The sequence below is a fragment of the Pongo pygmaeus genome, chromosome X (assembly GCF_028885625.2).
Source record: "Pongo pygmaeus isolate AG05252 chromosome X, NHGRI_mPonPyg2-v2.0_pri, whole genome shotgun sequence".
Taxonomy (NCBI): domain Eukaryota; kingdom Metazoa; phylum Chordata; class Mammalia; order Primates; family Hominidae; genus Pongo; species Pongo pygmaeus.
In genome coordinates, this window is record NC_072396.2 from 95,316,816 (window position 1) to 95,340,276 (window position 23,461).

The following is a 23,461-nucleotide window of genomic DNA, read 5'->3' on the forward strand; positions in this document are numbered from 1 at the left end:
GCAGTCCATTAAAAAAAAAAGGACATAGGTATTGGGTAGTCCATGAATGGTAAAGAAGAAGAGGAACCATCAATGACCCCACAGCAGTTTCTCTTGGAAGTGACTAAATATGAGGTTCATATATAGATGAAAACATAACTTGCATTATAACTTAGTTTTGTTCAACTACTCAGAGTCCAATTACCTTTTGTTATCTTCATGGGAATTGATTGCACAGTTAACCTCAGCTGGCTTAAAAATTCTTCCCACCAGTACAATAATTATGTGAGAAGCTTTGCATAAATTAACTTTAATCTAATTCAACTAAAATTTATTATTTGATTACACCTTATCTAATTTCTAAAAGGATTTGAAATAACTAGCACTGAAAGGCAGAGAAATATTGTTTTATTTTATAAAAAGACTTTGAAAACCACCATGGAAAACAGGGAATGTGTTTGTTTTGTACATCACTATCACTTGTTTACTATTATAGTGCTTGGCCCATAGTGAATATTTGTTAAATAAATAAATAAATTGAAAGCAAATAAAAGACCCACACTAAGTAGCTATAATATAAGTAAAAGAAGTGTTACTCAAAAACTTTGAGTACATTAAGTTTTTTTAAATTTGAAACATATTTTCCAAGAATTCTCAATGTAGTCAATGCTGAAGACTTTCCATAGAAAACCTGTAGCAGAACATTATATTTATCATAGCAAACATTTTAAAATTATGTATTTAACACAAAAAATACCTTAATTATAACAGGAGGTGCAAGGTGCCACTAGCTAAATATTATCTTAAAACATACTACTATGCATTACCAGAAACTTCTCATTGTCAAACAGTTTTAGGAAGGGTCAGGACTAATTTTGCCAGTAAAATATTGTGGATCTGGGGGGATATTTTATTAAATAAATATTAAACTCTAAACAGACGTTTCATTTTACTGTTGAAGTTTCTTCCTAGAGTTTTCTTCTTTCCCATTGTTACATTTTGCCAGCCAGCTGTAGATGAAAACACAATGCAATATGTTAAACTCACAGTCAATGGATTCTGTTTCTAAGTTATGCTTCTCACAAAGTCCACACTTTTAATAAATATTATATACTATGTTGTAACTTAATTATTATCAGAATTATTTTTAAATGAGAGGCAAAGACCAAAAGAATAATAAGATGTGACTACAGAAACTGTTAAAGAAGCCAAATAATTTACTAAGAAAGCCAAATTAGAAAACAAAGAGTTTTATATTAAGGATGACAGAAAGATGACTCCACATGAAATACATTTATTTGCCAACTGCCTAAAATTCATTCATGAATTCTAATCCAAAATACACACTTCCAAGCTTTAAGACACTCTGAAGCTAGAGTGATCAATTCCTCTGGGCTTACCTTAGACTTTCCAACTTTTACCACTGGAAGTCCAGTATCCCAGGAAACCTCTCTGTTCCACATTAACAGGGATGGTTAATCACTCTATCTGAAACACATCAGAAAAAAAATAAGAAAAATATGATTTTATACCACGTAAATTCATTCACATGTTTTATTAAGCTCTGACCTAACCAAACTATTCATTTCAATATAAAATAAAAGCAATTAACCTGAATCCACTTATTAAAGTAAAAAAGGAACTATGTGCTTCAGTTTCATCATATGTTTTCAAGTAGTTTATTATCCTGAATTACAACGGAAAAGAATTAAGTAGTTCCAGTAAATTCAGAACTATACCTTTCATTGCAAAATAATCATGTTACGGCTAGATCGAATATAACAGACTTCACATGTCTATTTTTACTCTGTCTCTCACATACTGCTCTTCTGTAGTTATAAATTTCACAAGTGATAACAGTTTAAACTAAGAAATTAACTCAACAAAAAATTCATGGTTAAGATAGTTCTCTTCTTCACGTATTGAAGAATTGGTAGCAGATAAAAATTAAATTATATGAGAAAAGCTTAACATTTGATGGATACATTTACAATATGCATATAATAAGCAACGTCAATGTTGAAATGCTAAATTTCATGTAGAAGTAAAATATTTTTTCTTAATAGGCCATTTTATTCTAAAAAATAATATTATAAACACTATTCTCATATTCTTTCTCAGAAACAGACATAAACATCCTGGATTTTTTTGGTGCCCTAATGTTTATATCTGATTCTTCACTAGGGTTTGAGCCTGAAAACCAACTGGGGCCAATAGAATCCAAGAAGAAATCTTCTGTGCTGGGATGTGACTTCAGAGAAAGGTTTTCTTCCATGATTAGGAGTGACAAACTAGGCAAACGTTCTGCCTTGCCCTTGCCTGAATCAAATATAGTCTGTCAGCATGAGATTCCTGGGGCTTCAGTTATAAGTATGTGAGGATGAGATCCCTCAAGGGGAAGCCTGAGAGAATAAAAAAAGCCACTTAACCAACACCTGAACCATCTCTCTCTGGTATTCTTTATGTGAAAGTAATAAACCTCTAGGGTTTAATTCCATTTTAGTCTGGTATTCTAATACATGTGGCTGAAAGCATCTTAATTGATACTCCAGTTTTCCAACCACAAAAACAAAAATACTATAGCTGTCAACATGATAAAAGGCAACTTGTTGGATAAACAACTAAACTTATCACTTTGGTATTTGTCTTTACCTAGTTCACTGTTTTTATATAGTTAGGTTTTTTTCTCTGAATTGAACTTTTATTCTGACTCAAGATGCACAGGACTAGTAATTTCTCCCAAGGACTAACATCATGCCAGCTTCCACTCATAAATGACAGAAAATCTTGTTATAAGAATTACTGCTGAATGCGGTGGTTCACGCCTGTAATCCTAGCACTTTGGGAGGCCGAGGCAGGCAGATCATCTAAGGTCAGGAGTTCGAGACAAGCCTGACCAACATGGAGAAACGCTGTCTCTACTAAAAACACAAAAATTAACCAGGTATGGTGGCAAGCGCTTGTAATCCCATCTACTAGGGAGGCTGAGGCAGGAGAATTGCTTGAACCTGGGAGGCAGAGGTCGCAGTGAGCCAAGATTGTGCCACTGCACTCCAGCCTGGGCGACAAGAACGAAACTCCAGCTCAAAAAAAAGAATTACTAACATGTCAATACAGAGACAAAAAGTTCCCAGAAAACTTTCCCACTTGAAATGTTCATAAAGGGAATTTCCAGTTTCCAGCTCATCATGTAAAGAATGTGGAGGTCAACAGTCCTGTCCAACAACAACAACAAAAGCTGAACAAACTGAAAATCAACACCATATTATTGATTCATCAGAGAACCCAGGGCACAGGGCAAACCACTGTCCCCAAAATTGGAGAGGAAGATAAGCAGATAGAATAACAACTTATTGAAGAAGAAATGCACACACAGAAATCCCCATGTTAACCAATCCAGAGTAGAAAAATCTAAACAATAATTAATACATTTCTGGAAGATTTGTGTGAAAAAAGTTTGAGAGTTAAAAGCTCCAAGGTGGGGGTAGTCTTAGAGATGCTTTCACATTTTTGTGAGTTTTACTGCCAAGAGATAACTAGGTTCTCACAGTGAACATCAGAGAAAAATGTCTTAGTTATTTCAGCAGGAGGAGAGGAAAAGTAGCCATTAGGAAATACTCTGAGAGCATTCAGTTTTTCACAAGGCCTGCCCTCAAGAAGGACTATTTCGTCAAAGCTGTATCCACTGGGGTTTTACCAGAGGCTAACCCACCTGGAAGGAAAATATTCAACTCCAGCAATATCTGGACTCCCTGCATCACCTAGGTGGTGGAGGAAAGATGAGAAGCACTTACAAAGGTCATAGCTCAGGGAAACAGGCTCACTAAAAGGCTGAGGTCAAACCATAGGGCAATATAATGATTCTCCTTCCACCCACATTCTAGCAATATATCAGTAAAGACCTATGTACCACAGTTATCCAATAGATCATGACTTCCTTCCAACAAAAAATTATAAAGGATAGTAAAAGACCATACAATTTGAAGAGACAGAGCAAATATAAGATCTGGATTCAGATATGACACAGATTTGAAGATTATCTGGTAGAAAATTAAAAATAACTGATTTAATAATCCAAATATTCTAATGAAAAAAAAGTCAACACGCAAGAACAGATGGATAATGTAAGTCATGAGATGGAAATTTTAAGAAAGAATACAAAGAAATGCTAGAAATAAAAAACACTGTAACAAAAAAGAAGAATACCTTTGACAGGCTCATTAGCAAATTGAACATGGCCCATGAAGGAAACAGTGAACTGGAAGATAACGTGAATAGAAATTTCACAAACTGAAATGCAAAGAACAAAAATACAGAAAAAAAAAATGGAACAGAAATGTGAGATTACTACAAAGGGTATAACATATATGTAATGAGAATACTGGGAAAAGAAGAAAACGAGAAAGGAACAGGAGAAATACTTGAAGCAATAATGACTGAGAATCTACTAGGATTAATGTCAGACACGAACCACAGTTACAGGAATTTCGAAGCACACAGAGCAGTATAAATGTCAAAAAGTCTACACCTGCGAAAATTATATAAAGAAAATCAAAGACAGAAAGAATCTTGAAAAAGGTCATAAGGGACAAAAATACCGTAACTAGAAAGCAACAAGGATAAGAATTATATTGGACTTCTTTTTTTAAATTGCAGCCTGTGCTGTCAGAACCAGCTGCTGCAGCCACAGAGGTAGCCAGAATCAGAGGGAAGGTGGACTGGGCTGTGCAGGGCTGTGCAGGGTGGGGCAGGCTTCTGGCTGTCCACCATGCACTGCTTTGGAGAAGGCTGCAAGCTTCCCAGCCCAGAAGGAATTCCTAGCTAGCTTTGAAGTCAGTGCCTCCAGAGCCAGCATGGTGGCCGTAGACAACAAGATAGAGCAGGCTACGGATCCCTGGATGTGATGAAGAATCATCTGATGCATGCTGTGAGAGAAAAGGTGGAGATTCTGAAGGAGCAGATACTAGAGCTGATGGAGATGAACTCCCAGCTGGAGTGCAAGAACACCCTCTTGAAAACCCTGGTGAGCCCAGAGCAGCTGGAGAAGTTCCAGTCTGGTCTGAGCCCTAAAGAGCAAGCTCCAGAATCCCAAGTGCCTGAGGCCCTTGGTGGTTCTGCAGTGTAAGTGGTTACACCAGCTATGCAAGGTGTAAACTTCTCATGAGATGATGCTTGGGGAGACAAAAACAAACTGGAAAGAACTAGGTAAAATAACTTCAGTGGCTTTGCTCACACTGAGGACAGAACCACCAGCTTGGCCAACTTGGTGAAACCCCGTCTCTACTAAAAAAACTACAAAAATTAGCTGGGCGTGGTAGCACACGCCTGTAATACCAGCTACTCAGGAGGCTGAGGCATGAGAATTGCTTGAACCTGGTAGGTGGAGGCTGCAGTGAGCTGAGATTGTGCCATTGCACTCCAGCCTGGGCGACAGAACAAGACTCCGTCAAAAAAAAAAAAAAAAAGAAAAAAGAAAAAAAAAGAAAAGAAAAAAGGACATGGCCACCTGGGTCCACTATAGTGACAGATCCCCAACAAAGAGTAGATCTGTGGAGGCTGATTTGCATGGGGTCTAGTAACTCCAAGCCAGTGAGCCTCTGATGCTACTGCACCCAGGGGCCTCCCAGGGACTGGGAAACTTAGTTGCAACTGGCAAAGAGGAAGGGTAATTTGAGATGTGATACCAGTTTGCTCCAGAAAGTATAAGGGGCCTGTTTCTTATTCCATGGACATCTTCAATGACTTCACCTGACAATAACTGTTCCTAGGAATAAGTCACTTGTGTTTTAAGCAGAGGCAGCCTCCCTTTTGTCCTCTGCTTTGTGAAAGCAGAGGACACAGATGGGACAGATTGAGCCAAGTCAGCCTTCTGTTGGTTAATATGGTATAAAGCATGGTTTTGTACACAGTGCAGTGTGAGATTACAGCTTTAGGATAACTGCTTACAAAGTTCTGCTTGGTTAGTATTGGCATAGATTTTCTTAAAGTCACAAATGCATGCACACACACACACACAAACACACACACCCCCATAGGGCTAGATCTGTATCTTGGTGTAGTGATATATACATACACTCATCCACCTACACATTGAAGGGCCTAAACAGCTTTGGGAGTATTGACTGGTACCTTATCTCTTAAGGCTAAGTCTTTTGACTGTGTTCATTTACCATATTGATGCAGTTTCTCCTTTAGGTTAAGTAAGACTCGTAAGTAAAGGCAGAGAGGGTGCCAGTCTCTGAATGCAGCCACAGATGCCTTACTGCTGCAATCCTTTCCCCAGCTGTCCACTGAAGACACATGAAGTCATTTGAATGCCATACCCACCATTCACTGGTGCTGACTTCATAGAATGGGGTTAACGGACCAGTTTGCACTTCACAGTGTCATTTAAATTATTTTTAATTATTTAAAAATAAATAAATAATTATGTGGAAAACTTACAAATGAAAAGAAGGAGAGCGTCCTACTGTGGATGAGGGATGGACAAGGGAATGGCTTTAATCAAATGGAGCCTGGGAGGTGTACACAGGGAGCTTGTCTGTAGGAGAGTGATATACTTTGGCTCTGTGTCCCTACCCAAATCTCACCTTGAATTGTAATAATCCCCGTGTCAAGGGCGGGACCAGGTGAAGATAATTGAATCATGGGGATGGTTTTCCCTATGCTGTTCTGGTGATAGTGAGTGAGTTCTCACGAGATCTGATGGTTTTATAAAGTGCTTCCCCCTCCACTTGGCACTCATTCTCTCTCTTGCTGCCCTGTGAAGAGATGACTTCCACCATGACTGTAAGTTTCCTGAGGCATTTTCCCAGCCATGTGGAACTGTGAGCCAGTTAAAACCTCTTTTCTCCATAAATGAAGTCTCCGGTATTTCTTCATAGCAGCATGAGAAAGGACCAATACAGGGAGTGTGTGATAGTTTCTGACACATTATCCTGATGTATGTTTCCAGGATTTGGGTTTTGATTTTTCAAATGTAGCTTGAAATTTCAATAAACTTTCCTCTTTTTTTTCTGAAAAAAAAACTGCTAACAACAAGAAAGTACAATAAAATATTTAAAGTCTTGAAAACAACCCACCAACTCAAATTATCCATCTAGCCAAATTAATTTTCAAAAGTGAAGGACAAATAAAGACTCTTCCAGACAAACAAAAATTGATGCAATTGCTGCCAGTAAGACTACCTGGCAAGAAAGGTTAAAAATATTTATTTAAAGATAAGGAAAATCACATAGGTCAGAAACTTGGACCTAAATAAAGAAAATGAGAACATTAGTAAATGAATAAATGAAGGTAAAATAAAACATATTTCTTATTTTTAATGATCTAACAAATAAGTTTGTTCAAAATAATAATAGCAACAATGTATACAATTATTATAGCTATAGATAAGTTAAATGAATGACAGTTATTATAGAGGAATGGGAAGGAGAAATTAGCAATACTTCATTAGAGGGTACTTGTACTGCTTCCAAAGTGGCATAGTGTTATTTGAAACTAGAGTTGCATTTATTGTAAATATGTGTTATATTATTTCTTCTGCTTACTTTGGATTCAATTTGGTCTTTTTCTAGTTTCATAAGGTGGAAGCTTAGATTACTCATTTCAGATCTTTCTTCTTTTTAATATATAAATTCATATTAATTCACTGCCATAGATTTCCTTGTAAGCACTAGTTTTGTGGCATCACATGATTTTTGATAAGTTGTATTGTCGTTTTCATTTAGTTCAAAGTATTTTTAAATTTCTCTTGAGACTTTTTCGTAGCCTTGTGTCTTACTTATTAGTGTGTTGCTTAATCTTTATGTATTTTGTGGTTTTCCGGCTATCTTTCTGTTGTTGGTTTCTAATTATTTCCATTGTGCTCTGAGAGCACACATTGTATAATTTATATTCTTTTAAATTTGGTTTAGTGTGTTTTGTGGCCTAGAATAAGGTCTATCTTGCTGAATTCGTGTAAGCTTGAGGATAATGTGTTTTCTCCTGTTGCTGGGTAAAATATACTATAGGTGTCTATTAGATCCAATTGATTGATAATGTTGTTAAGTTCAACTGTATCTTTCCTGATAATCTTCTCGCTGGATCTGTTCATTTCTGACTGAGGGGTGTGAAGTATTCCAATATAATAGTAGATTAGTATTGTTTTACTTGCATTTCTATTAGCTTTGCCACATCTATATTGACACTCTGTTTTTAGACACATTCATTAAATATTATTATGTCTCTTTGAATAATTGACTTTTTTATCACTAGGTAACAGTCTTCTTTATCCTTGACAGTTATTCTTGCTCTGGAGTCTACTCTCTCTGGAATTGATATAGCCACTCACTTTCTTTATCCCTTTACTTTTAATCTAGATGTGTCTTTATATTGAAAATAGTTTTTTTTTTTTTAAGACAACACACAGTTGGGTCCTTTATAATCCACTCTGACAGTCTCTGTCTTTTAATTGCTGTATTTAGATAATTGATATTTAAGGTGATTACTGATATAATTTGGTTAATATCTGCAACATTTTTTACTGTTTTCTATTCATTGTCCTTCTTTCTTTTGATTTTTATCTTCCATTTTTATTCTGCCTCCTCAATCTTAATTGTTGAGTTGCAAGATCTGGTTGTTGAAAAGTGTGGCACCCCGCCCTCACCTTGTACCTGTTATCACCATGAGAAGTGTCTGCTCCTATTTCACCTTCCACCTTGAATAAAAGCTGCCTGAGGTCTCCCTAAAAACTGAGCACATGCCAGCACCACGCTTCCTGTAAGCATGTCATAAATTAAAATTCACTTATTTCTTATGTTTTTTTTAAATTATATTCCCCCCTCTAGAATGTAAAAGCTACTATGTATAGCAGAGACCATGTCTATCTTGTTCAACATTCTATCCCCTAGGCCAAGCATAGTGCCTGACACATAGGGTTCCCTTAATAAATATACTTTATATAAGTAAGGGGACTGCAAATAGATCTTAAAATGATCAAATAGATCTTAAAATGCACCTTAATATCATCATATATTGTGTCATGAAAATGAAATAAGATTTGTAAACAATCATGTGAAGAAAAATACATGTCGTGTTGGTGGGGTGGGGGGAGAGTTGAAGCAAACGTGAAATACCTAGCAGTCAAACTGAAACAGAGAGCTCACTTAAGTTGATAAATAATGTATCCAAACATTTTAAAGGTTATTTCAGTATTATTGGAGCCACAAGTACGTCAACAAATTAACCAAAACAAATGTCCCCACATTATTAATGAATGATTTTTTTGTCTTAATAGTAAATCAGTTTCAAGGCTATTTCAGCAACCAAAGTCTAGAATTCAGACTTTAACAACCATGAAAAGAAATAAGGATAAAAAATTTGAGCCACAATCAGGACATTTCAATCAACAGTAACTATACCAGGACCTCTTATATCCTTTGATTTTTTGAGGCAGATTTGTCCCTTCTATTTAAATTTAAATCTAATTTTAATATTAATTCCTACCTATTTATCTTTGTCTTTGTTGCATTTGCTTTTGAGTTCTTGGTCATGAAGTCTTTGCCTAAGCCAATGTCTAGAATGGTTTCTGCACAGCAAAAGGACCAGTCAGCAGAGTAAACAGACAACCCACAGAGTAGGAGAAAATCTTCACAATCTATACATCCAACAAAGGACTAATATCCACAATCTACAAGGAACTCAAATCAGCAAGAAAAAAAAAACAAACCATCCCATCAAAAAGTCCCTAAAGATATAAACAGACAATTCTCAAAAGAAGATATACAAATGGCCAACAAACATATGAAAACATGCTCAGTATCACTAATGACCAAGGAAATGCAAATCAAAACCACAATGTGACACCACCTTACTCCTGCAAGAATGGCCATAATGAAAAAATCGAAAAATAATAGACATTGGCATGGACGCAGTGAAGTGGGAACACTTCTACATTGCTGGTGGGAATGTAAACTAGTACAACCACCATGGAAAACAGTGTGGAGATTCCTTAAAGAATTAAAAGTAGAACTACCATTTGATCCAGCAATCCCACTACTGGGTATCTGCCCAGAGGAAAAGAAGTCATTATATGAAAAAGATACTTGCACATGCATGTTTATAGCAGCACAATTTACAATTGCAAAAATATGGAACCAGCCCAAATGCCCAACAATCAACAAGTGGATAAAGATATTGTGCCACACACACACACACACACACACACACACGTATATATCTATATGATGGAATACTACTCAGCCATAAAAAGAAATGAATTAATGACATTTGCAGCAACCTGGATAGAACTGGAGACTATTATGCTAAGTGAAGTAACTCAGGAATGGAAAAGTAAACATCGCATGTTCTCACTCATAAGTGGGAGCTAAGCTATCAGGATGCAAAGGCATAAGAATGATACAATGGACTTTGGGGACTCTGGGGAAAGGGTGGGAGGCAGGTGAGAGCTAAAAGGCTACATTGTGTTCAGTGCATACCTCCGGGGTGATGGCTGCAGCAAAATCTCACAAATCACCACTAAAGAACTTACTCATGTAACCAAATACCACCTGTTCCCCAAAAACCTATGGAAACAAAAAGTTTTAAAAAATAAAATAACCCTCAAAGAAATTATTTCTTCAATACTGTAATAATTCATATAAGATGCTCTTAAAAGAACACCTTTCCAGTAATGACGTTTCCACCAATGAACTTACGCCAACTCTGTCTTTGATTCTCCAAAACCAATGAACTCTATTTCCAAGCAACTTATGTGAACTTATTTTTTTGCCAATATCGGCTTCCCTTTACTCTGCCTCTTCAAATTGAGCATGCATGACTTGGCATAGCTGTGCATCTCAGGTTATAAACTTCATTTCGAATTCCCAAATAAATTCAACATATTTGGAGAAATATATATATAATATGTATATATAAATTTTTAAACTGTATTTCTAATGGAAATGTGCTAGAGCTTAAGTATTGCTCCAAGTCAACAAATACTTATTTTGATTATAATATAAACCAAAGGTAAGTATTACTGATGATTCTTTATTGAGAAAAATCAAAGTAATTAGAATGTGTGTTTCTTCTCGGATCAGATGCATTAGTTAACTTTAAGCCTTGGAGTTTCTTTGAGTTTTCACATTGTCAGATTCTAGTATTGTCATTTACACTCTCTGATATTGCACAGGAATTAGGTTTAAAGGACAAAGTAAGGAAGTAAAGGTATAATATTAGTAAAATAATAGTAGAAATATTCATTACATTTTATAAGGGTAAAATATTTTTATGCCACCTCACCCCCAAAACGAAATATATGGAAAGGAAATTTTATAATAAAAAAACTTTTTTAAGAGCATATTTTAGACAGTGGCAAAGGAGAAGTACTAAGGAATTAAAAGACCAAATGGAAAATGAAGATATTTTACCCTTTAAATATAATGTGCAATTGATATAACTACTGCTATATGTAAAAAAGCAGACAAATAATGATCACTCTCAGAAGAAAATGGGTACACAGTTCCTGTTTTCTATTATGTGGATTAATGTGGATGACTGAGAACTATAAAAGGGGAGTCCCATCAGCTTTCACAGGAATTGCCTTATTAGTATGTTCATAAACACAAGGCAGAGATTTGGGGACACAGGATGCTTTAAGAGAAAGAAACTCTACGATTTTTCCATTGATATTGATTAAACAATAATGTATTGTTTTACATCCGCAGTTTTATGTAAGGAAAGGCAGAGGCTTTTCCTCAATCATCTGCTTGTCACAATTTTAACTTTTCCTCATTTGCGGAGAAGTGTTCTCCATGTTTTATATTTTTGAAAGGACATTCCACAAATGAGGACAAAATGTTAATATATGATGGTCAGTATTTGGAAGATGGTTTGGTTTGCTTTGATGTTCTAAACCAGAAGTCTTCAATTAGCTTCCTGCCACATATTCCTTTCTTAATCCTTACAAGCTAACGTGTAACCTTCTCCTGCAATCTGCAACTCTCACACTCTCTACCCTGCCCCGCACACACCTAATTGAGTCCATATATATCCAGGTTCTACTGGTAAATGGACTGACCATGAATATATACATTAGTCTGCTTTGAAAACATGGGCTAAGTTTATGTGACTACTCGCTCAGAGATAATGTTATAAAAATGATTCAGGAGCTTTTATGGTTGAATATGCATTTTTATGGTTGGAATGCCATTGGCTGTACATGTATTTTCTTTCTTTTTTTTTTTTTTTTTTTTGAGACAGGGTCTCGCTCTGTTGCCTAGGCTGGAGTGTAGTGGCATGAACATGGCCTGCTGCAGCCTCCGCCTCCTGGGCTCAAGCGATACTCTCACTTCACTGAGTAGCTGCTAACGCAGGTGCCTGCCATCACACCCAGCTAATAGTTTAATTAGCTGGGGTCTTTCCATGTTGAACAGGCTGCTGTTGAACTCCTGGGCTCAAGCAATTCTTCTGCCTCGGCCTCCCAAAGTGCTGGGATTGCAGGAGTGAGCCACCATGCCTTATGTTTTCTCAAAGGTTATGTAACAGTACTCAACTATAAAATCACCTGTTCCTGTTTGTTTTTTTAGTAGCATATGTGTAATCGTTCTGTAATTTTTTCTAAGGCTATTGTTCTTTTTTCCTTTCAATGAAATTTGGTAATTTCTATTTTGCTAGAAATTCCAAGTTCCTCCAATTTTTCATGTTTTTGGCAAAATAGATAAATTGCTACAGCATATTTGAAACAAGTCTGACAGTATATAATAACATTTCATAATATACATACCATTTAATTGTGCAATCCCCACTTCTGAGAATCTAGTTAATAGAAATAGAATCAATAATATATAAAATTATGTAATGTGGATGTTTATTATAGCATTGTTTGTTATAATACTAAAATAACTAAAAGCAGCTTTAATGTCCAACGATAAAGAAATGGTTTAATATATTTTAAATGTCATCTAAAAGCACAGGTTAATAGGTATAGAGTTTCAATTTAACAAGATAAAAAGAGTTCTGGAGATAGATAATGGTGATGGTTGCACAACAATATGAATGTTCCTAATACCGCTTAAACACTTAAAAATCATTAAGATGGTAATTTTTGTTACATGTATTTTACAACAATTTTAAAATTTAAAATAAAGCATAATGTTCACATCTTTTAAAATTATTATTCTTTTATTTATTCTTCTAGGTCAAGTGAAAGGACTACAAATCAAGATTTCTAATCAGAGAATGTGCTAAACATATATTTTCCCTATATGAGACATGTGTTCAGTTAACAAGCACTAGCAAGGAAACAGAAATTTGTCTGAGACTATCTGCTAAGTAGGCAACGCTCGCCTACCTTGTTTCAATGTATCATAACAGAAAATAGCTTAATTATATATAAAACTCTAAATACACTGGATTCTGAATACATAGTAATTGCATAAATTCACATGTACTATTCTAAGTATTTATTTTAAACTAATAGTATCTAATTAAAAGGGCACTCTAAGATGTGTTAATCAATCTGATTTTAGTCATCATTATACAATGCATACATATAGCAAATCATCACATTGTACATCTTGAATATATGCAATCTTTGTCAATTAAATATTTTAAAATAAAAAATCACCCTGAGGAGATGGCAAACTAACTCAAAATATATTTAAAGTTGTTATATTATTTTTATTATGTTTTTTAATACTCATATTTCTTCACAGTTGAATGATTTTTTAAAAAAATTGTACTACGAACACTTAACATGCGATCGATCCTTCTAACAAACTTTTTAAGAGCACAATACAGTATTTTTAAATATAGGCACAATGTTGTACAGCAGATCTCTGGAACTTGTTCATCTTGTGCAACCAAAACTTTATATCCACTGAATTCCCCAGTTCCCCTCCAGCAGTCACTCCCAACCACCACTCTACTCTCTGTTTCTATGAGTCTAACTATTCTAAATATGTCATTGACATGGAATCATGCACTATTTGCCGTTCCGTGATTGGCTTATTTCACTTCACATAATGTTCTTGAGCTCCATCCCATCCCTGTTGCCACACGCTGCAGGATTTCTTTTTTTTTTAGGCTGAATAATATTCCATTGTATGTTTATACCACAGTTTCTTTATGCATTCAACCATCAATGGACATTTATGTCATTTGCAAGACTTAGTTATGGTAAATAATGCTGTAATTAACTCGGCAGTGCAAATATCTCTGAGATTCTGATTTCAATTACTTTGGATATATACCTAAATATATGTGACTACTATCCAGTAGAACTTGGATACATATTAACTGAATTAGTTGTGTGTGGGGAGGGGTAGAGAGCATGAATGTTGGCAGATTGCAGGAGTAAAGTTACATGTTACCTTGTAAGGATTTAGCAATCCTAGTAGGATTGCTGCTTCATATGGAATTTCTACTTTTAAGTTTTTGAAGAACCTCCATACTGTTTACCATAGCAGTTGTACCACTTTACATTCCCACCAAAGGTAATGGATTCCAATTCTTCCACATACTGGCCAACATTTGTTATGTTTTGATTTTTATAATAGCCATCTCAACAGATGCGAGGTGACATCTCATTAAGGGATTGATTTGCATTTCAATGATGATTATGATGTTGAGCATCTTTTCATTTACCCATTAGCCATTTATATTCCTTCTTTTGAGAGATGACTATTCAAATTGTTTGTTTGTTTGTTTTTGCTATTAAGTTGTAAAAGTTCCTTTTATTTTGGGGATGATAACCCCTTATCAAATACTTGTTTTACAAAAATTTTCTCCCATTCTGTAAGCTGCCTTTACACTGTTGATTGTTTATTTTGCTGTGCAGAAGCCTTTTAATTTGATGTAGTCTTTTTCTATACTCTTTTTTTTTTGCTTGTGTTTTGGTGTCATATACAAGAAGTCATTGGTAAGACCAATGTCAGGAAGCTCTTACCCTGTTTTCTTCTAAAATTTTATAGTTTCGGATCAGGTTGAAAGTCTGTATTTTGAATTGATTTTTGTGTACAGTGTAAGATAAGGATCCAATTTTACGTATATCCAAGTTTTTAACACTATTTGTGAAAGAGACAATCCTTTCTTCATTGTGTTTTCTTGGCACCTTTGTCAAAGACCAGTTAACTGTACATGTGTGGGTTTATTTCTGGGCTCTTTATTCTGCCTCATTGGCCTATATGTCTGTTTTTTACGACAGTGCTACAGTGTTGTAATTACTGTAGCTTTGTAACATGTTTTGAAATCAGGAAGAATGGTGTCTCCAGCTTTTTTCTTCTTTCTCAGATTGCTTTGGTTATTCAGGGTTTTTTGTGGCTCCAAATGAATTTTAGGTTGTTTTTTCTATCTCTGTAAAAAAAAAAAAATGCCATTGGGCTTTTGATAGGGATTATATTGATCAGTTTGGATAGTATGGAGATTTTAAAAATATTAGACTTTAGGGTTTTCTACAGATAAGATTATGCCATCTGCAAACAAAGATTAATTTACTTTTTTCTTTCTGATTTTGATGCTTTTATTTCCTTCTCTTGCCTAATTGCTCTGCCTAAGGTTTCCAGTACTATGTTGAATGGAAGTGGAAAGTGTAGAGAAGTGATTATTTTGAAAACGTGTATTTTAATAAATCAATTCTAACTATAATCTTAGAGAAAATATGTACAAATAAATTTGAATATGGACAACATTTAGTTGGTTACAGGAACAGATGAAAATATTGATTTGAATCAATGATGACATTGTGGAAATTGGATTTATGTTGTTATTTTACTATTTTCAATAAGGCAATTTTAAAAATGAGAAAAGTCCAAAACAGACTAGAATTCTAACCCATTGTTAATTATGCATAAAAGAAAATATGTTTATAAAAATATATTCAAAATGCAATAAACTAAGCAGATGTTCACAAGTGTTTCCACATGTTGGTCACTCTGGTCACACTGTAAAACCCATTTATTAGTCTATAATATCATTGTTCATATTTGCCTTTTCTCAAAATCTCCATGTCTTAATTAACCAAGAATACTAGAAAGCAAAAAAAAAATAGTAAAGAAAATTACCAAGTTTTTGAGTAAATAATGAGGTTTAATGTCAACTCTACAGTCTAATAGACACTGTAAAATGTATAAAGTGAATGAATACCTTAATTTAGCCTCTTATTCTGAGGACTTATTAGGAAAACACCCACTAAGGTAATGTCCTTCTCTTACAATCTTTTTTTCCCAGGATCTTATCCAGCCTAAGAGTAGTGATAGATGTTTTGTTTGGATTTTTCTGTAGGGGTAGGAATTGTGGAAGGAGCTTCTTGAAGTGTTGTTTGCGCATGCTAGATACCAGTGAATTTCTGAAAACACGGTCAAAATTTCTCTCCAAAAGGGTTTCTCAAATACTCTGAAGAGAGATATTGTTGAGAAACCGCTGAGTTGAGTCCAGTCTGATGGCACTGTTTCCTGCAAGGGTTTCAAGTTGACAACTCATGCTGAAATTCATAATTGTGTAAAGTGCATATATCTTAACATGTTTATTTCATCTATAAATATTACTTACATATTTTGTATTGATTCTGTGGCTTTTATCTCTTTAACTGAGATTTTGTAACTGTAATTTTCGCGGCAGCTCAACAGTTTCAACGTTTTGTGGCACTAAACACCATCAAAAGCCATTATATGGCTCTCCAATCATTAAAACCTGAGTATTATGGGATCAGAGAAAAGATCTCTTTGCCTACCACCTGAGGAAAATATTACCATTATGTTGGAGATTAATAAAGTAAGGCTAAAAGCCAAAGGCAACATGGTCCTGTGTTCTACTTGACCCTGTGATCCTTTAGCACTGGATTGGGAGCCCAGGACATTTGTAAACTTTGACTTTCCAATGCACTCAGGAAAGTATGCAACCTATCCTTTTCCCTAAGCTTAAATGATTTTGATAATTAGTTTTTTAAAACTTATTATTTTTGCCCAGGTCGTCATCTTCTTATGTGATTTTTAGATGTTCGGCTTAAATGTAGTATTTTAAATAATCAATAACATTTAAAATATAAGAAACATCTAAAAGCCATCTTAGATTTTTCTTTCTCTCCTTCTCTCTCTCTCTCTTTCTCTCTCTCTCTCTCTTTCTTTTTTTTTAATCTTGGTACAGAGGAAGCGGGAAGTTACTTAGCACGGTTCCGGGTTTCTCGCGCCCCGCCTGTCCCCCCTCCCTATCACTGCTACTGGCTCTTGGTCCCTCCGTTGGACTGTCCTGCGGAGAGAAACCCCAGCCCATCGGTCTGCGCTGGGACCGCCCGCCGCGCATCTGCCCTTCTTCGCTGACTCCGCCCCGCATCTGGCCAGACCCGCCTCGCGTCAGAGCTGACCCACTCACTGCGCGTTTGCCAGTCAGTCTCTCCGGACCTGCCTCGAGCCTCAGGCTGCTGAAATCACCGCGCCTCACTCGGTCCGTACCCAGTGGGCATCTTGGGTATCTGGGCGGTCTTCGATCCCCCGCGCGTGTGTCTGTCTGTCTGTCTCTGTGTCCTATCCGCTGCCTGCAGCCTGCCTGCCGGTCTCATCGCACCAAGTGTCTAGTGTACCCTTTCGCAGACGCTGAGTGCGGAGAGGCCTTAGCGAAAGGCTAGCCAGCCCGAGACTGGCCAGGCAGCCGGCGGAGGAATACGCGCTCGGTCCCTGCCCTTGTTGATATCATTTTAAACCAACAGGAGCTCTAGGCCTATATTTATGCAGAAAACGGGTCGGGAGGCCTCTGTCTGCAATGCTAGTTGTGGGGAACCAGCCAGCTGCTTGGTGGCTTCTCACAATTTCACGGGGACAGGAAAATTACGTTTCTGGTACTGGCTTTTGAAACTGATTTTAAATCTAAACGGGTGACAATTTTAAGTCCCCGCAGGGAGAATAGATTCGTATTTGGGGCGCCTTTTTGTCTGATGTGTTTGTTCTGAGCCTGCTGACCAGCTGTTTCTGAACTTCATTTTCTCAGCCTCGACAGTGATTCTGAGTCTGCTTTTAGCTTCCTTTTGCCTGCCTTGGCTTTTTCTGTTCGTGAACAGCTGTTTGGCCCATAGCTTAGAGAAAGCAGCCTTTTTTCTCTTCAAAGAGAACCTCCTCCCAGTGCTCAGAGAGATGGGGAGCGGGGAGCCTAATCCTGCTGGCAAGAAAAAGAAGTATCTCAAGGCCGCTCTGTACGTGGGTGACTTGGACCCAGATGTCACCGAGGACATGCTCTATAAGAAGTTCAGGCCTGCTGGCCCTCTGCGATTCACCCGAATCTGCCGTGATCCGGTGACCCGCAGCCCCCTGGGCTATGGGTATGTTAACTTCCGCTTTCCCGCGGATGCAGAGTGGGCCTTGAACACCATGAATTTTGATTTGATTAATGGAAAACCATTCCGCCTTATGTGGTCTCAGCCAGATGACCGCTTAAGAAAGTCTGGAGTGGGAAATATATTCATCAAAAACCTGGACAAATCCATAGACAATAGGGCCCTGTTTTACTTATTTTCTGCTTTTGGGAACATTCTGTCCTGCAAAGTCGTATGCGATGACAACGGCTCTAAGGGTTATGCCTATGTGCACTTTGACAGCCTGGCCGCTGCCAATAGAGCCATCTGGCACATGAATGGAGTGCGGCTCAACAACCGCCAGGTGTATGTTGGCAGATTCAAATTCCCAGAAGAGCGGGCGGCTGAGGTCAGAACCAGGGATAGAGCAACTTTCACCAATGTTTTCGTTAAAAACATTGGAGACGACATAGATGACGAAAAACTGAAGGAACTTTTCTGTGAATATGGGCCAACTGAGAGTGTTAAAGTAATAAGAGATGCCAGTGGGAAATCTAAAGGCTTTGGATTTGTGAGATATGAGACACACGAGGCTGCCCAAAAGGCTGTGCTAGACTTGCATGGAAAGTCCATCGATGGAAAAGTCCTCTATGTAGGGCGAGCACAGAAGAAAATTGAACGCCTGGCTGAGTTGAGGCGGAGATTTGAACGGCTGAGGTTAAAAGAAAAAAGTCGGCCCCCAGGGGTGCCTATCTATATTAAGAACTTGGATGAGACAATCAATGATGAAAAACTGAAGGAGGAATTTTCTTCCTTTGGGTCAATTAGTCGGGCCAAAGTGATGATGGAAGTGGGGCAAGGCAAAGGATTTGGTGTGGTCTGCTTTTCCTCTTTTGAAGAGGCTACCAAAGCAGTGGATGAGATGAATGGCCGCATAGTGGGCTCCAAGCCCCTGCATGTCACCCTGGGCCAGGCCAGGCGCAGGTGCTGAGAATAAGAATGCTTAGTTTGTTTCAGCCTTAGTTGGTGCCTCCTTAGTTTGGGCTCCTTTGTGATAAGGGGTTATTTTATGCTAATTCACAAGTTTTTTTTTTAAGTGAATTCTTTCTTTTGAAAAAAATGCGAAACTAGAAAACTTTGTTCATTTTAGAATAGAACATAATTTCTAATTGTAAAATTGTCATTTTGTACTTTTTTGATGTAATATCCTTAGAAATCTGTAGAATAAAGTGTATTCCTCCACTTTTTTTTCCTGAACAGTCAAGGTGAGGCAATTGATTGAGTGTATTTCCCTTCTTATTTCAGTAATACTCTATTTTTTTCATGAAAATATTGTCAACATGGTTCTTCTGAATCTATCACAGTGAAAAGTTCTAACTTGCTTTTTGAGAAGTCCGTACAGCAGGGGAAAACATATGTGATCCAATTAACATCTGCGTAATTTCACTTAAAATTATTACGCAAAAATGAATGTTATTTTCAAAAAAATGTGAAATGTATTTTATTTTCTTTATTTGTATTCTTGTTTCATTTTTTAATATGTTGTGAACATGCTACAGACTTGATAGTACTTTTGACTAAATGTTGGGAGTGGTCGTATTAACTTCTTGCCCAAAGAAGTAAGCATATTGGTGTTTTCTCAATTAGTCACTGAGAAAATTAACACTTTAGGCAGTGGCTATTTAAAGTAGGAATTGCATCTTAAAAACCTTTCCTAAGAGATTTGGTATGTGAGGATACTTGCAGTACCAGTCCTACCATTCATTTTTCTAAATCCCTTAGTACATATACTTGGATCAGGTTAAATTAACAAGAAAGATGAATAACTGTGCTGAATTGCCTTTACCTATAAATAATTTAATATTTTACCTTCGGGTTTTATCAACTGTCAATATAAAAGGCAATACTCCACAGAATGATGTTGAAAAACTTCTTCGAAGAACACCTTCTATTAAACTTGTTATCTCTTGTAAATTATTGAGCGTGTCCTTTTGATAATATTCACAGGTGTTTCAAAGGTAAGGAATAGATTGTCTCTTGGATTAAGTCATATGCCTCCAGCCATTATACGAGAACTGTGAAACCAATATGGTTTTCTTTATGTCTTGGCTGCTTGAAAATTTTAAAAAAATGTTTTGTTCAATATTGCCGTTACATTTATTAGCCTGTAATTTCTAAATTGGAGATTCTCTACATTTCATTTGCAGTTTCCTGTTCTCCTCATTGCCTGCCTTCCATTCATATTACACTTATTTTTCTATTTTTTGTATTACCTTTTTAAAAATATATACCAGTTCAAGTCCTTTTAGGAAGAAGAAAATACCTAATTTATGTAAAATTTAAATAATTACTTTTTTATAATATGATTCACTTATGCCACAGATTCAACATTAGAATATGTTTTGTCTCTACTGTCAGTTGTATTACCTTATATACAAATCTTCATTTTCGTACATAGTAAAATGTAAATATATAATTTTGTTAACACTTTTGTTAGCTCTTTGACCATAAAATAATGACAATAAGCTGTTTCTATGTATTTGTTTATCTACAAATTACAGGTTTATTCATTTGCAAATATTTTCAAAATGGAAATCACTGTTTATATTGATTATAAACATAACACATGCTCATTGTAAAAAATGTACACAACGCAGAAGGAAGGAAAATTTCCACAGTTCAGAAATACCACAATTAATATTTTCAATGTGTAAATATCTTTTCATATTTTTTCCTATGTATACACAAACATTTTGACCAAAAATCCACACTATATGTACTGTTCTGTATTTTTAATTTTAAACTGAACCATAATCATCTTTTCATGACAATAAATATCAATCTCTATCATCATCTTAGTGACTGCATAGTATTCCCTTGTGTTGACATATTATAATTTATCTAAACAGTTTGCTATTGAATCTAATTTATATGATTTTTAACATTTTTACATGCGTAAACAATGCCGTGATGAACATCACTTGCTTAAAACCGTTATTAATTACTGACTGCAAAAAAATTTCTATACTATGTAAAAGCTTAAATCTGATAAAAAATATGTGCACATCATATTGATATATGTATCAAAATTTTGGAATACTTTCAAGATATATTCTGCATTTAGATTGACAAATGGAAAACTAAAAGCGAATATTATTTTTTATTTTTCTGAGCCAACTAGCTTTACATTATTGTGATTATTAACATATATGAAAACTATGAAACTACAAATACAATTTAAAATGTTTATATTGGTAATTATTGATCATATATACTCTCCATTTGTTTTTACCCATTACCAGTTTTCAGTTAAATTTATAAACCTGAAGTATCAGTGTTAGCCTGCATTCTTTACAAATGCTTTGATTCAATATAAATCTAGACAGGTATCTATAATGTAAAAATTATCAAATAAAAGCATTTAATATATTTTTGGAACAATGTATTTAAACTATTGCTATTTTTCAAAAGCTAGCCAGTATAAAGAAAAGAAGAAATTAAAATATGCCTAAGAACAGATAAAATATGTATGTTTAGGTCTTTGATAAACTGTTGTAAACCGTAAATTCCGTTGGTGAAAATCAAAGCAAAAACATAAAGGAAAGATATTCTCTATTTGAATGTAAACACCAGGGTAGTTTTTCAATCCTGTACTTTTGCTCATCATTTCTTTTAGCACAAGATAATTAGTACGAATTAAACAGTTAGGTTGAGAATGCACCATTTAGTACAAATTTTGTTTTGTTCTGTTTAGCTTTTCAAAACAATCACTTGTACAAACTTTAAATGTACCCAAGGAGAAGAAAACTAAAAATATTGTTTTGTAATTGCAAGCCATCATAGTCAAGGTTATTTTGAGGAGGCTTTTTTGTACAAGAAGTTGCCACATGCTGCTGCCTATCTAGTAATAATGGTTAAGGAGAAAAATAAAGTATTACACATGTAAGTCATATTTTTAGCCCAGTGGAAAAAGGTTACTATATTTTTTTAAGGGGAGACAGGAATGGAGTGAATACCCTCTTCCCTATAAATAAGTGGCCTAATTTAAGGGAATAATTAGACATGTATCAATATATGATTGCAGATAGATAAAACAAGTTTTTTCAGCACTTATGACAATACCTGGAATATAGTAGGCATTCCACAAGTATTTGTGGAATGAATGAATTCATAATCTGAATTATATCCCTCCATTTGTTTGCTTTTCAGTTCCCTCAATATTTGACAAAAGAAATGAGTTATTCCAGAATAAGCCATTTGTATTAAGGCCCATTCTATGAAGAAATAATTGAGAAATGATTGGTTACACAGACTGGTGCTTATACATAGTGCTGTTGGTTACATACACTAGTGCTTACAGTGTAAAGGTTTTCTCAATGTTTTCCCTCTTCTCACGATCTTTTTTTCATTATTTTTGTGTTTAATACTTGATTGATGAGCCTGTCTTCAACAGACAAAGCTTCTAATAATTGGTATAACTTAAATCAAACAGTCTATTTGTAGAGCAACACTTTTTATAAGTTAATGGGGTGCTCCATCGAGACCAATGCTATTTCACAAAGTCTTACTCCTGAATCGAACCATATGACCACAGTAATCCCTGAGATACAAGAGCACGCTCATTTGAAGGGAATTAATTCGTACATATTTTAGGGTTTTATTTACTGCCCATGAAATGTAACTTAACAAATGATTCCTTGAAGCCTCATGAGAGTTAATGTATCCCTCTTGGTTCCAGGGAATCATAGTAAGTATTTAAAAATCATCTAGCTACCATTGGAAATATGAAAAAATATAGCTTTGACGAATTCAAAGTACCAATACTGAAGATATCATTCTTATAAAACTTTAAAAAACTAACTCCAAATACTTTCACCCTCAAAAGTCGCAGTCAACTTCAAAATAGCTCCCATTTGGTAGAAAAACACATCAGTCTACTCACTAAATTTCTCATCAAAATTTGGGAACTTCACAGTTTATTTATTTAAAAAAAATATTTAGTGCTTAAGAGAGATAAGGAGTTCTGATAAGGGATGAGTGCTGATATTGTATGGCATGACTGGCTCTGTTTTAGAGTAAGTGAAACACAAGTGTTGGAATCTTTTGTATGAAAAAATAAGTCTTCTATAATGTAAACTAAATAATTTTACATCCTTTTGTGATTGAATTGAAACTTCTAAAAGGATAAATTATGCTTTTGAAAAATCAAGGACTTTACAA

The 23,461-nt window shown here is 35.6% G+C and overlaps 2 protein-coding genes and 1 long non-coding RNA gene across 3 annotated transcripts; 2 read left to right on the forward strand and 1 right to left on the reverse strand.

Moving 5' to 3' along the window:
- Window positions 1–369: 369 nt before the first annotated feature.
- LOC134738996 (uncharacterized) lies at window positions 370–17,522 on the reverse strand. The gene is made up of 3 exons (XR_010125350.1): window positions 17,329–17,522; window positions 1,380–1,467; window positions 370–989 (listed from the first exon to the last, which is right to left on the reverse strand). It is a non-coding gene; the product is annotated as an uncharacterized LOC134738996 (long non-coding RNA).
- LOC129024140 (TSC22 domain family protein 3-like) lies at window positions 4,214–5,104 on the forward strand. Its single transcript, XM_054471059.1, has 3 exons — window positions 4,214–4,249; window positions 4,636–4,721; window positions 4,846–5,104. The coding sequence occupies exons 1-3, from the start codon at window positions 4,214–4,216 to the stop codon at window positions 5,102–5,104; spliced, it is 381 nt and encodes a 126-aa protein (XP_054327034.1).
- PABPC5 (poly(A) binding protein cytoplasmic 5) lies at window positions 17,296–22,037 on the forward strand. The gene is made up of 2 exons (XM_054473077.2): window positions 17,296–17,400; window positions 17,941–22,037. Exon 2 carries the CDS (start codon window positions 18,084–18,086, stop codon window positions 19,230–19,232), a length of 1,149 nt encoding a protein of 382 aa, XP_054329052.1. The 5' UTR covers window positions 17,296–17,400; window positions 17,941–18,083; the 3' UTR covers window positions 19,233–22,037.
- The last annotated feature ends 1,424 nt before the right edge of the window (window positions 22,038–23,461 follow it).

Coding starts and splice junctions, on each gene's coding strand:
- LOC129024140 (XM_054471059.1), top strand. CDS start 4,214: ATGGCCCATGAAGGAAACAGTGAACTGGAAGATAAC. Junction 4,250..4,635: donor ACAGTGAACTGGAAGATAAC/GTGAATAGAAAT, acceptor TTTAAATTGCAG/CCTGTGCTGTCAGAACCAGC. Junction 4,722..4,845: donor GCTGTGCAGGGCTGTGCAGG/GTGGGGCAGGCT, acceptor TGGTGGCCGTAG/ACAACAAGATAGAGCAGGCT.
- PABPC5 (XM_054473077.2), top strand. CDS start 18,084: ATGGGGAGCGGGGAGCCTAATCCTGCTGGCAAGAAAAAGAAGTATCTC.